Source organism: Globicephala melas, chromosome 5 (assembly GCF_963455315.2).
Source record: "Globicephala melas chromosome 5, mGloMel1.2, whole genome shotgun sequence".
NCBI classification, from domain to species: domain Eukaryota; kingdom Metazoa; phylum Chordata; class Mammalia; order Artiodactyla; family Delphinidae; genus Globicephala; species Globicephala melas.
In genome coordinates this window covers 104,170,922-104,184,692 of record NC_083318.1, presented here as the reverse complement: position 1 = coordinate 104,184,692, position 13,771 = coordinate 104,170,922, and the positions used below count along the sequence as shown (strand labels likewise).

At 39.7% G+C, this 13,771-nt stretch overlaps 1 protein-coding gene across 2 annotated transcripts; it reads left to right on the top strand.

Moving 5' to 3' along the window:
• Positions 1–560: 560 nt before the first annotated feature.
• HSD17B13 (hydroxysteroid 17-beta dehydrogenase 13) lies at positions 561–13,431 on the top strand. Of its 2 annotated transcripts, XM_030846993.2 has the most exons (7): positions 561–770; positions 2,477–2,584; positions 3,601–3,732; positions 5,462–5,568; positions 7,665–7,802; positions 11,250–11,366; positions 13,341–13,431. In XM_030846993.2, the coding sequence occupies exons 1-7, from the start codon at positions 561–563 to the stop codon at positions 13,429–13,431; spliced, it is 903 nt and encodes a 300-aa protein (XP_030702853.1). The 2 variants fall into 2 exon arrangements, with proteins under 2 accessions (XP_030702853.1, XP_030702854.1); XM_030846994.1 differs by lacking the exon at positions 2,477–2,584.
• The last annotated feature ends 340 nt before the right edge of the window (positions 13,432–13,771 follow it).

The window sequence follows — 13,771 nt, the reverse complement described above, 5'->3', positions numbered from 1 at the left end:
GGGAATAGGCATGGACGATGGAGGTACAAATGTAGAGAAATGGAATGATAGATACAATAAGAGGGCACCATTTCATTGAACTGTTAGCTACCATAAATCCCATGACCTGATTTCACTCCAGTGATAAATGGTTTACTTTTAAATAACTTATGCCCTATACTATACTTGCATTCATTTTAAACTTAATTGAGTATGAGCTGAATACAAAATAAAATATCAACTTTTAAATCAAGGTACATAGATGTCAAATCAGTGCTTGAAAACTAGTAAAATATAGTATTAAACAACAACAACCAAAAAGAAAATCCAGAGAGGACTTTCTCTTGAGTTCCCTTGTCCCCATGCCAAGTTTTTACTAGCAATTGATACCACTTCAAAAGCTCAAAGTGCATCTAACGCATTAGAACACATGGACAAAGCTTGCCTGCAAATCTAGCTTACCTCTGCCAGTCCCATCAACACCTGGAACACAGCTCTTCCCTGGAGCTCTCTGAAGAGGGTGGCTCTTTGCTGGGACTAGACAGGGACTGAACCAGAGGAGAAGAGTACAGAGCAGAGCCATGAATATTATCTTGGATCTCCTCCTGCTTCTGATCATCATCATCTACTCCTACTTAGAATCCTTGGTGAAGGTTTTCATTCCCCAGAGGAGAAAATCTGTGGCTGGAGAGATTGTTCTCATTACAGGAGCTGGGCATGGAATAGGAAGGCATACTGCCTATGAATTTGCAAAACGGAAGAGCAGACTGGTTCTGTGGGATATTAATAAGGTACTGGATTCATTTACCCACCTTTTAAAGTTACAAGTGAGACAGGTGTTTAAAAACTTATTTGACTTGGGGCTCCCCTGGTGGCGCAGTGGTTGAGAGTCTGCCTGCCGATGCAGGGGACACGGGTTCATGCCCCAGTCCGGGAAGATCCCACATGCCGCGGAGTGGCTGGGCCCGTGAGCCATGGCCGCTGAGCCCGCGCGTCCGGAGCCTGTGCTCGGCAACGGGAGAAGCCACAACAGTGAGAGGCCCGAACTTATTTGACTTAACATTTGCTTATATTTGTATTTGTCTTTCTCGAAGTTTGGTAACTAAATTCCCTGGAGCCTTACTCTACATATGCATCAGGATGGGTTTTTTGTAGTAGTTGTTGTTTAAAGTACAAGTGCCATATTACCCATCACATCTAGTTGCAGAGAGCGAGTTGGAAGAGGACTATGGTCATGGCACCCAATAGCTTTTTTTTTTTTTTAAGATTTATTTTTTATTTATTTTTGGCTGTCCAGGGTCTTAGTTGTGGCATGGGATCTTCATTGAAGCATGTGGGACCTTTCATTCCTGCGTGAGGGCTTCTCTCTAGTTGTGGCATGCAGGTTTTCTCTCTCTAGTTGTGGTGCGCAGGCTTCAGCGCTCATGGGCTCTATAGTTGTGGCGCATGGGTTCCAGGGCACGTGGACTCTGTAGTTTGCATGCAGGTTCTCTAGTAAAGGAGCACAAGCTCACTAGTTGTAGCGCAAGAGCTCAGTTGCCCCTCGGCATGTGGGATCCTAGTTCCCTGACCAGGGACTGAACCCGCGTCCCCTGCATTGGAAGGCAAATTCTTTACCACTGGACCACCAGGGAAGTCCCCACCAGGATGGTTTGATGAAGGGAACATAACTGAGACCTTAGCAGTGATTTTTATGCCATGATATACAAGTTTGATAACATAGACTCAGGAGCCAGGGTACTTCCAAACTGTTTAAATTGAGCAGACAATTTCTCTCAGCCTCAGTTTCCTTATCTGAAATGGGGATAATATTGGGTTGGCCAAAAAGTTCGTTCGGGTTTTTCTGTACGATGTTCTGTAACAGAAAGAACATCTTACAGAAAAACCCGAATGAACTTTTTGGCCAACCCAATACCTCACAGGATAGGCAAGAACAGGGGTTAGCAAACTACAGCCAATGAACCAAACCTGGCCCCAGAGCAGACTGTTGAGCTAGGAATGTATTTTTTAAAGGTCTGGCAAGACAAAAACCAAATAAAAAAGAAGAATATGTGACAGAATTTCTTCGTGCCTTCTCTCACATGCACGCAATCCTAAAATTTTTACAATCTGCTAGGTGCTTTACTGCCTATTACGTAGTTGGTGCTCAACAAACATATGTTAAGTATATTGTTGAGTATTCTTCTCCATACTCAAACATCTCCTTTCATGATACCACAAAGAGCAACATCTTTCAAGCATGTTCTTTAAGCTATTAGAATGTAGCAAAACAAGTGAAAACTCGTGAGACTTACATGAGCCTTCCCTGGCAGAAAAACCATGTATAATCTCTGCGAGTTAGGCAAGCGGTGCCTCTCAGGAAATTTGCTTACAAACAAGTGGGACATTTTGGACGTGAATTTTAATCTTAAAAAAATTTCTTCTCCAATGCTTTCTCCCTCACTCTTGTCCCCTCACTGACCTACATCTTTTGGAATTTGCTTTTTTCCAATTACAGCATGGCGTTGAGGAAACTGCAGCTGAATGCAGAAAACTAGGGGCCATTACACATGTGTTTGTGGTAGACTGCAGTAACAGAGAAGAGATTTATGACTCTGTAAACCAGGTGAGACTTCAGAATACAAATTTCTTCCCATAATTTTGTGTTCCCTTACATGGAATATGAAAAGGTTCTTTGTGACTGCCTAATTTAAATTAGATTTGTTTTTTTTTTTTAGCCTCTGCTAACTGAGGTAGTTGTGTGAACAAGGAAGGACATAAACCTTTTCCTTCCATATAATCCACTCAACTCTGCCTATTAATTAATTAATTAATCGATTAATTAATCGATTTCATTCTGGTTAGAAGTTTGAGCAGCTGCACAGAGTGACAGAGAAAAGATTTATCATCAGGGAAAAGGATAACTTTCTACTTTCATTTTAGTCCTATTACTTTTGCAGTAATTCCTTTATTTTTTCCTTTAAATATTTCCTCTTTGAGATTTTATTTATGTTGGTGCCAATCTAATCTTCTACAGAAAATATAATATTAATAATTATTATAACAATTTTTAAGGGTAAATATCAAATACAATGGACAAAGCACTCTGAAAATGGTTGTACCCTTTGATTTAATCCCTACAATAACCCTCTTAACCTCACTTGACAGGTGAGCAAACAGATTCAGAGGGTATAAGCCAGACCAGGTCATGTAGCTAGTAGGTGGCAGAGCCAGGATTACTCAATTAGTACTTTAAAAATATTTGGTAAGAACTGATATGTCAGACAAAGGTCATGTAGCTAGTAGGTAGTGAAAACAGGATTACTCAATTAGCACTTTTAAAATATTTGGTTAGAACAGATATATCAATCAACACAAATATTAATTTCATTTTATTGGTAAGTTTCAAAAAATATCTATGATGTACTGGGTACTGAAATTTAGCTGTTAAAAAAAACAGTTTACCCCAGCTTTATGACAGTGTCTTCTTGGCAAGCACTCTTTGGACTAAAGCTCTTTCCTGCCTGAACTCTGAGAGATCTCATCAAACAGAATAAAGAATCTAATCCCTGGATGATATCAGCCCCAAAACTTTAAGTTTCGATACTACACCCAATGAACGTGTTCTTTCTATTTCAACAGGTAAAGAAAGAGGTGGGTGATGTAACTATCGTGGTGAATAATGCTGGGGCAATATATCCAGCTGACCTTCTTAGTACAAAGGATGAAGAGATTACCAAAACTTTTGAGGTCAACATCCTAGGACATTTTTGGGTGAGCGTGAATCAGAAATATTCCTAGTTTGTGTATGTCTGACAATTCCTCTTAAGGTACATGAAGTTCATAATTGAGTTCACATCCTTCTGGATGGGAAACTCCATATCTTTGCCTTAAAACAACAATCATCCAATATTCGTGTCTCTGACAGAAGGGCACAAATTTCAAGGGGACATGACTCACCAGAATGTAGGCTAGTTAGTCTGCCTTATCCACCAGTACCTAACACAAATCCTGGCATGTACTGGGCACTCAAAAAATATTCATGGAGCTTTCCTAAGGATTGTCAGTGTACACCTTTTCAGTGCTTTAGAGAAAATACATACAGTGTACATTCACTTGTGACCTCATGTCATGGAATTTTAGAACAGAAAGGACAAAGAACTCACTACTTGGGTTATATAGGGGTTGGGGGTTCTTCTGGCTGGAACTCTGAGCAAAGCTCTAGGTCAGGCTGGAGCTTAGAGTTAAGGCTCTACAGACCTCTTATAATTGTTTGGTTTTGTGAGACACTGAAATATGTCTTTGTAGAGAGCATTTATATGAATTAATCTTCCAGTGCCTCAATATTAGTGTAGAACATAGGACAGATCTGGATTCTGGAAGAGAGAAGAAAAAAAGAGATGTATTCCCCCATTTTCCCAAGCCCCTCACACATGCTAATGAGAATTAATTATTATGCCCACCAAACTACTTAGAGACCCCATGTATTCGTTGTCTACAGCTGCATAACAATTATATCAAAACTTAGTGGATTGAAGCCAGAATAAATGTTCATATTCCTCTCACAGTTTCTGTGGGTCAGGAATTTGGGGGTGGCTTGGTTTGGCAATTCTGGCTCTATGAATTTGCACAGGGTCCATAGGGTGCATTTATAAAATAGTATTGATATTTCTCACCAAACAGTAAAGCTTTTTGGAGGTAAAGAAAGACTTTTTGTTTCCTGTAACATCAACATATAATGCACAGTATTACAAATAGGGAGATACTAATCTCCCTAATCATGGTACACAATGACCATGGGTCAGTACAGGACTCAGCTTTTTCTGCTCAACTTGATATAGGTACACAAGATTTTAACTCTTCTCATTAGCAAGACAAAGCCCCAAACAAACAAACAAAAAATTACGTGATACCAGATTACCATACGGAATTTTCTCAGCTCTGAAAACTCTGAATTTTTCCCTTAATAATATTGTTTAGATGATGGATCCATAAAAGAGATTTTTGATTCCCTCTGAAGGGAAGAAGAGGGATTTTAAGATGAGTTCTTGGCATGTGGTATGCAGTGCACAGCACTCGATGCCAGCTCAAACCAATTGTTTTAATCTTTTTTTCATTTCTGTCATCGGTGGAGAAGTAATCATGGAATCTTGGCATGTATTTCATTTCATCGAAAAAGTTGTCTTAAATGACATTTTGTCTTAAAAGTAAAACTACCGGACTTCCTTGGTGGCGCAGTGGTTGAGAGTCCGCCTGCCGATGCAGGGGACACGGGTTCGTGCACTGGTCTGGGAAGATCCCACATTCCGCGGAGCGGCTGGGCTCGTGAGCCATGGCCGCTGAGCCTGCGCATCCGGAGCCTGTCCTCCGAAACGGGAGAGGCCACAACAGTGAGAGGCCCGCGTACCGCAAAAATAAAATAAAATAAATAGAATAAAACTACCTAATTTGGAAACTTAACACCTGTGTCATTGTTTCTTTTGGTTCCGCAATGATCCTGAAGATCACAAAGGCACTTCTTCCAGCGATGATGCAGAGAAACCATGGCCACATTGTCACAGTGGCTTCACTATGCGGCCACGGAGTGATTCCTTATATTATTCCATATTGGTAAGTATTACTTTCTAGTAGTGCTATATATTTTTACACTTTTAAGGTTTTATTAGACCTCAGATTCCAGTCCTCATAACAGGTAATTTGTTTTATTTTTCTTTGTTTTATTTATTTATTTCTGGAGAGCTAGAATTGTGTTTTCTTCATTTTTGAATCTTCTTAGAACAAAAAGTCAAGTGCCTTGCAAAAAATAAAAGCTATAAAAAGTCTCATAGCAGATAATTTGGATTTACAGAATGTATACAGTAGTTTAGAATAAACTCTTAAAAATGACTTCTCCTAAAACAAGGAAACTGGTTTTAAATGAAAAATCATTTAAAATATTTTTAGATTTCTGAAAACTCCTCCACAGAGCAATGAAAGAAAACAGTAATGCCAAGCATGTTTCCATTGTATCCTGGAATGAGTAGATGCTCATAAAGGAAATAAGGAACTAAAAAACAAAAATAAAAACAAAAAAAAAAAAGAAGGAACTCACAGACTAAGAAGCAAAATATAAGGAAGTCCAAATGAACACAAATCTACGCCATGGCCTGCATGCCCAAGATAAGCTAAACAGAGTGGCTCCTGGATCAAAACATTTTTCAGTGTGCTTGTGCCATGAAAGATTGTGTGTGTGTGTGTGTGTGTGTGTGTGTGTGTGTGACAGAGAGAGAGAGAGAGAGAGAGAGAGAGGGATTGAGAGAAAGCCTTTACCGTATTAAAAGATGCAGATAGCATATTCCATGCTCTACCAAGGACATAAAGAAACGAAAGTGGGAACTCCCTAAAGACACACTATTTGCAAAATATCTTTTCTTCATACACTCCTTCAATGGCATCTCATTTCCTTATTCTGGTCTTATATCAACCTCATAGAAAAATTTAATTTGTTAACATTTTGGCCAATTCTTTTTGTAACAGCCAATACATGTGTATCAGTGGGTGGGGATGGGGGTGGATAGTTAGTTGGTTTATTACTTACCTACACATCCATGTTCAAGGTTGAATTTGGTCACGGACCAAATTATTTCTGACACCAAATGTAGTCACAGATGTAGTTAATTTTCGCTGTAGGTTAAGGTGTCCTTGCACATACATATGGTTGTTTCAAGCTGCCTCTAGCATCTTAAAACACAAATCAGAATTTCACAGATTAAACATTTAATATTGTTTTAATGTTTAGAAATGGGGAAACCCAATGTAACAATTGTTTTCCTTTTTTCTTTTCCTTTAAGAGAGCAGCCAGCATTTAACTTTATGGTTCTTGTCATCTGAGTCAAAAATACAATTAACATTACATAGCTTCTTATAGGTAATAAAGTTATTATGCATATGCTATTTGATTTAATCCTCAAGATGGCTCTATATTTTATTACCAGCATCTTTTTATAAATGAATTTTATTTTGTTTTTTGGCTGCACTGTGCGGCGTGTGGGATCTTAGTTCCCCAACTCAGGATCAAACCTGCACCCCCTGCATTGGAAGCGCAGAGTCTTAACCACTGGACCACCAGGGAAGTCCCTATCACCAGCATTTTAAAGATCAGAAAATCAAAGGAAGAAGACAAAGTAATATGTTGAAGGTTGCACACACTAACACACCCACATCACCTGAAGTCTTTTTACTCCAGATCTTCACAATGAAATTAAGAAGCCAAAGTGAACTCCGCATTTCAAAAGAGAAACTATCAAGAGAGAGAGAAATGTATAGAGTCCCACAGAAGTTTGTTAATACAGATATTAGTTACATAGTTTTTCTAAACATGATTTTCCTGATTCATATTTTTCAAAATAAAAACAGCAGTAAAAACTGATTAGAAAACAGTTTAAAGATTGAATGGAAAAACCTTATAGGTAGAATGAGCAGTAAGCAAGTCAATCAAAGTTATTAAAATTTGTTCTATTGTTTATCACCGCTAATTAAAAAAATCGGTAAATTTAGAATTCAGTGAAATCAGATAAGAAAATGTAAATGAAAATAGATGACCAAGTGGAAGATTTGGGGGTTTGGCTTTTATGTGTTCTCAAACAAAATCAACATTTTCCTCTCACAGAAAGCTGAGGAATGTTTCACTTTCCCTTAGCTAACAGGGGTGGATAATTCTCTTACAGTTCCAGCAAATTTGCTGCTGTTGGCTTCCACCGAGCTCTGACATCAGAATTTGAAGCCTTGGGAAAAACTGGTATCAAAACCTCGTGTCTCTGCCCAGTTTTTGTGAATACTGGGTTCACCAAAAACCCAAGCACAAGGTAAGGTCAAAATCAAGTTAAGATGGAAATATGGCATGAGAAATTGGTATGAAACCTACATGAGAAATTTTTAGGTGGGTCAAATGAGAAAATAGAAAACAAAAAAACGAAAAAGGAAAAACATTTTTTCTTATTAATGTTATTGTATTGCCTTTATGTTTTCACTTTGAAATTAGATGAACAAAGGGGAAAAATGCATTAGGGGCTAGTAGAAGTGATCAGCTGGCAATGAATCAGGCGTTGGGTATTTATTCGTGTCCAGGTGAAAGACTCAACACACACACATGTGTTAAGAGGGAGTGAGAATGGGGGTGGGTCGGATGGAGAGGTGTGCTTCGGGGGTGATGGCAAGAGTGTCCTCTCCTGGAAACCACACCCCCAAAACGAATGTTACCTCACCTCCCCCCTCCCGCTCGCGGTTCATCCTCCTCAATAGAGTATGGAAAGGCACAGGTATATGCCCCGTTTCCATATTCGACAGCACTGGCCACAGAGCTAGCACAAAGTACTCCAACGTCTTCCAAACTTGCCTGATCCTAAGCGTCATCACTGTGCTTATATAAAAAATACATGTTCTTAGGCTCTTCCTTAGAGATTCTGATTCAGTAGAGTGAAACGAGCTCCAAGAATGTTTTGCTTTGTTTACAAGGAAACCAGGTGACTCTGGAGGCAGGTTTGCAAAACATCGACATAGTAAATATAACCACATGCATTTGATCATGGCTACCACCCCGTCCTCCTTTAAAATACAAATGTTCCGAGATTCCCTGGTGGCGCAGCGGTTGAGAGTCCGCCTGCCAATGCAGGGGACCCGGGTTCGTGCCCCGGTCCGGGAAGATCCCACATGCCACGGAGTGGCTGGGCCCGTGAGCCATGGCCGCTGAGCCTGCGCGTCCGGAGGCTGTGCTCCGCAACGGGAGAGGCCACAACAGTAAGAGGCCCGTGTACCGCAAAAAAAAAAAAAGCAAATGTTCCTAGAAGCGGCAATAAGCTGAGTCTTTAACCCCTCAGTCAAGGTGAATTTCTTTTTTTTTTTTTTCTAAACTGAGAACTTTTTTTTTTTTTAAGTTTATTTATTTATTTTTGGCTGAATTGGGTCTTCCGTTGCTGCGCGCGGGCTTTCTCTAGTTGCGGCGAGCGGGGGCTACTCTTGCTTGTGGTGCGCGGGCTTCTCATTGCAGTGGCTTCTCTTGTTGCGGAGCACAGGTTCTAGGCACACGGGCTTCAGTAGTTATGGCATGAGGGCTCAGTAGTTGTGGCACACGGGCTTGCTTAGCTGCTCCACAGCATGTGGGATCTTCGCGGACCAGGGCTCGAACCTGTGTCCCCTGCATTGGCACGCAGATTCTTAACCACTGCACCACCAGGGAAGTCCAAGGTGAATTTCTTGACCAAGTACTTTGTTTCTGGTAAAGGAGGATTTGAGACGATAAGAGAGGAGAAATTGGCCCTGAAAAGAGGAATAAAGTGGAAAGGTGAGGATAAGGACCCTAAAATTAATACACCTGCTTCACAATTTGCCTTGATTCTAATAAACATTCTGCTACAGGTTAACAAAATATACTGAGCTTGCTAATCTGAAGCCAATTTATTATTGGAAAGGAATTAGTCCTAAATATAGTCATTCAAAGGAGCTAACAAATTTCCTTTTAAGCTCAGCCTCGTTTGAAGCTACTGACTCTGAAACTCTGAATTAGCTGCGTCATCTCCAGAGCTGTAGCCACTCCCTGGCAGTTGAGTCCTTAACTGTGTTAGAACACAAGTACTTAACAAGTACACGGTACCGTACGTAAGTAAATACAGTGATATAATTGGGACTCTGGGCTCAGTTTTCTGAAATAGGAAACTAGGCCCAATACAAATCCTCTTGGTAAGCATTCAGGCTTAGTGTGAGCCCAGAGTACCAGTTCTTCCAGAGGGGAAGGCAAAATAGATGACAAGAGTAAGGCTAATATGATCTCGGGTATGTGGGTTCCTGGGGGTGACCCTGGGGACTGACCCAGGCAATGCTGAAAATTTGGAATTGGTATCACCCAGACTACCTGATTCTGAACTTCCTTGGCAAAGGCTAACATGTCCATATACTAATGTGAGGCTTGGCTCAGAGACAGGGTTGATAGACCCAGGTAGGGGAAATCAGGGAGGGAAGAGGTAGTACCCAATAATTTAGAAAACTATTGATTTGTATTACTCTCTGCTGGCTTGCCACTCAAAGTCATGGAAGCCTCAATCACATAATAATCTGAAGTAAATCACATGTATCTCAGGGAAGGAAGTTATAACAGTCACTACTTACTTAACTCCTCCGCACAACCTTTGTATTCACTAAGCCATTCAGCCTATGCCTAGACAACTTAACTTTGATGCAATACTTTCAATCCATTTACATTTTAATTTCCTGTCATCATCTTGCATTAATGGGCATTCTATACTGGCCTGTGGTTATGAATACTTCTCAAGAACCCATGTATACAGTCTTCAGTATAATCAAGGTCACACCTCTAGTTGTAATGTAATACTCCCTATGCATGTCTTGAACTCTCATTAAACTTCAGCATAGGCAAGTCAGCAGTGAATCTCAAGTACTAAATGCCCTCAAAACAATCCAGCTTTGTGGGATACCTCCACAAGAAAGCAAGTGTACTTAGCTATAGATTTCTCTTCTCATAAGAAGAAAGCAAGTGTACTTAGCTATAGATTTCTCTTCTCATATCTAACAAGCCCTGAAGAAAGATGCCACATGTTTCCTTTCTGTCCTTTGATCAGTCCTACCCACTACTCTTCCTTGCCTGGCTCCTCTTCTCTTCTATTATCTAATTCCTCACCACCATTTTGATGTTTTGACTGAGTGAGCCATGAAACACACCTACTGGATGTGAAAGTAGTAGATTGTGATAACAAAACATCAGTGTGGCATGGGGGAGGGAAGGCAGGTGGCATTTGTGCAGTGACTCCTCCTAGAAGCTTTTATTTTTTATTATTATTTTTTAAATAAATTTATTTATTTAATTTATTCTTTATTTTTGGCTCCGTTGGGTCTTCGTTGCTGCGTGGGGGCTTTCTCTAGTTGCGGCGAGCGGGGGCTACTCTTCATTGTGGTGCACGGCCTTCTCATTGTGGTGGTTTCTCTTGTGGCAGAGTACAGGCTCTAGGCTTGTGGGCCTCAATAGTTGTGGTGCACGGGCTCAGTAGTTGTGGCTCATGGGCTCTAGAGTGCAGACTCAGTAGTTGTGGTGCATGGGCTTAGTTGCCCCATGGCATGTGAGATCTTCCTGGACCAGAGCTCGAACCCGTGTCCCCTGCATTGGCAGGCGGATTTTTAACCACTGCGCCACCAGGGAAGCCCCTGGAAGCTTTTAAATCCTAATTAGTGAAAAGATAATTTTCCTGCTTTTGCTAATTATAAAAAACAACAAAAAGGACCAAACTTTTCTTTTTTAATCACAGACTATTCCCTGTATTGGAAACAAATGAAGTTGCAAGAAGCTTGATAGATGGAGTACTTACCAATAAGAAAATGATTTTTGTTCCATCATATCTCAATATCTTCCTAACACTAGAGAGGTAAGTACAGCACAAAACACCTAAAATACTACAACACTGAGAGAGCTATCATTATGGAGAGTTTTTCAGCTGTGAAATTTGCCATGGAAATTCTCCATGCCTGGGGAGAAGAGTTAAGTTTCCTCTACTATTACCTTACTCAGTCTATAAAAAGAGAATGATTCATTTTCTCTACTCCATCTATTACCTCTGGCCAGTCTTTGCCAGAGACTATTCTAACTGAAGGAAAGACAGTTTAAAGAGAGAATGCAATATGGTGAACTAGCTAAAAATAAAGGGTCTATAAAGAAGCCTGCTGGGGGTTTGATTAAGACTGCATTGAATCTATAGATCAATTGGGGGAGAGCAGACATATTAACAATATTGAGTCTTCAAATCCAAGAGCACAAAGAACACAAGGTATCTTTTTATTTTTTCATCTTTCTCAATATGTCTACACAGTATTTTGTAGTTTTCAGTGTACAAATCTTACACACCTTTTGTCAGGTTTATCCCAAAGTATTTCATGGTTTTTATGCTATTGCAAATGGCATTTTTTTAAATTTTCTATTTCCCATTGTTTGTTGCTAGCATATATTTGATTTTTGCACTTTGATCTGTATTTAGCAACCTTGCTAAACTCACTTCTAGTAGCTTTTTTGTAGATTCTAACAGACATTTTTACACAAATGATCATATTTCCTGCAAATAAAGATACTTTTATTTCTTTTTTTCCAGTCTATATGTTTTTTATTTCTTGCCTTATCACACTGGCTAGAACCTCCTATGCAATGTCAGAGAGGATTGGTGAAAACACACATCCAAGTGTTGTTTCTGATCCTCAGAGGAAAGTAGTCAGTCTTTCACAATTAAGAATGATATCAGCTGTAGATTTTTTTCATTTTCTCTTTATCAGGTTGAAGAAGTTCCCTTCTATTACTACTTTGATGAGCATATTCATCAAGAGTAGATACAGATTTTGTCAAATGCTTTTACTGAATATGTTAAGGTATTATGGTCTTTCTATTTTAGTTTGTTCATATGGTGCATTACACTGACTCGTTTTAAAGATTAAACCAACCCTGCATTGTAATGTCATTGTCTGATTTTTGTGTCAGGATAACACTTACCTCATAAACTGAGTTGGAAAGTATTCCCTCCTCTTCTCTTTTCTGGAATAACTTGTGTTGAATGGGTATTATTTCCTTCTTAAACATTTTGTAGAATTCAACAGTGAAACCATCTGAGCCTGTTGTTTAGCCTCTTAGCTAAACAATAAGCTCCTCAAAGGGAGTAGCCGGTTTTTTTGTTTGTTTGTTTGTTTTGTTTGTTTGTTTTTGCGGTACGCGGGGGCCTCTCACTGTTGTGGCATCTTCCGTTGCGGAGCACAGGCTCCGGACGCGCAGGCTCAGTGGCCATGGCTCACGGGCCCAGCCGCTCCGCGGCATGTGGGATCTTCCCGGACTGGGGCACTAATCCGTGTCCCCTGCATCGGCAGGCGGACTCTCAACCACTGCGCCACCAGGGAAGCCCAGGAGTAGCTGTTTTTAAAGTACTTTAGTCTACCTTATTATAGAGGGCATAATATCAATAGATATTCAGTAAAAACTCAAGGAGAGGTGGAGAGGCAGATGGAATGGATTCTGGTGGTGTTGCTCTGTGAACTCTTAGCATCAGGATTCATTGACAGTTACAGCAATAAGCCTAGATCTTCAGTTTTAGGTCTTTACTCACATAAGATTTCATATAATAGTTTACTAATATGAGAAGGTGAGAAGAGTGGTATATATCAGTGCTTTCTTTATATTTGCATAATATTTGAACTGTGAGTATTAAAAGATACACACAAAAAAAGAGAGAGGTAGATGTGAAGAAAGAACAGAAGAAAACTAAATGCAAACCAGATAACTCTCAGGGTATTTTTAACTGACAACAAAAAAGAACTCTGGTGTCAAAGATTTTAAATTGAAATTTTTTCATCTTTTTTTCATACAGATTTCTTCCTGAACGTGCCTTGGCAGCCATAAATCATGTACTGGATATTCAATTTGAAGCAGTGGTTGGCCACAAAACCAAAATGAAATGAATAAATGTGCTCCAGGCTGAGACGTATGCACCTTAATGATGTGGAACTAAGTTTAGAGTCAATGCTTCAAAGCTCTATTTCACATTTTTCAATGCCATTAATATTAAAAACATTGGTTTGACACTAGCAGTGGTCAAATGAACAAGACTAATCACTTGTCTTTCTATTTCTCGAGATTATTTCTGTAGTTTTAATAGTCGGATCCATTTTTTATTCCATGCCTCTTAAAAACTTCTATGCTTACATAAACATACTTAAAAGGGTCATTTTTCTTTAAGAGATTTCATTTCTTTTCTTTCCGTTTAAAGGTGGACAAAGCTACCTCCCTGACCGTAAATAC

Excerpts from the sequence above, each read along its gene's own strand:
- HSD17B13 (XM_030846993.2), top strand. The coding sequence starts at position 561 with ATGAATATTATCTTGGATCTCCTCCTGCTTCTGATCATCATCATCTAC. Across the intron at positions 2,585-3,600 it reads TTTATGACTCTGTAAACCAG|GTAAAGAAAGAGGTGGGTGA; the intron begins GTGAGACTTCAG and ends CTATTTCAACAG. Across the intron at positions 11,367-13,340 it reads ATCTTCCTAACACTAGAGAG|ATTTCTTCCTGAACGTGCCT; the intron begins GTAAGTACAGCA and ends TTTTTCATACAG.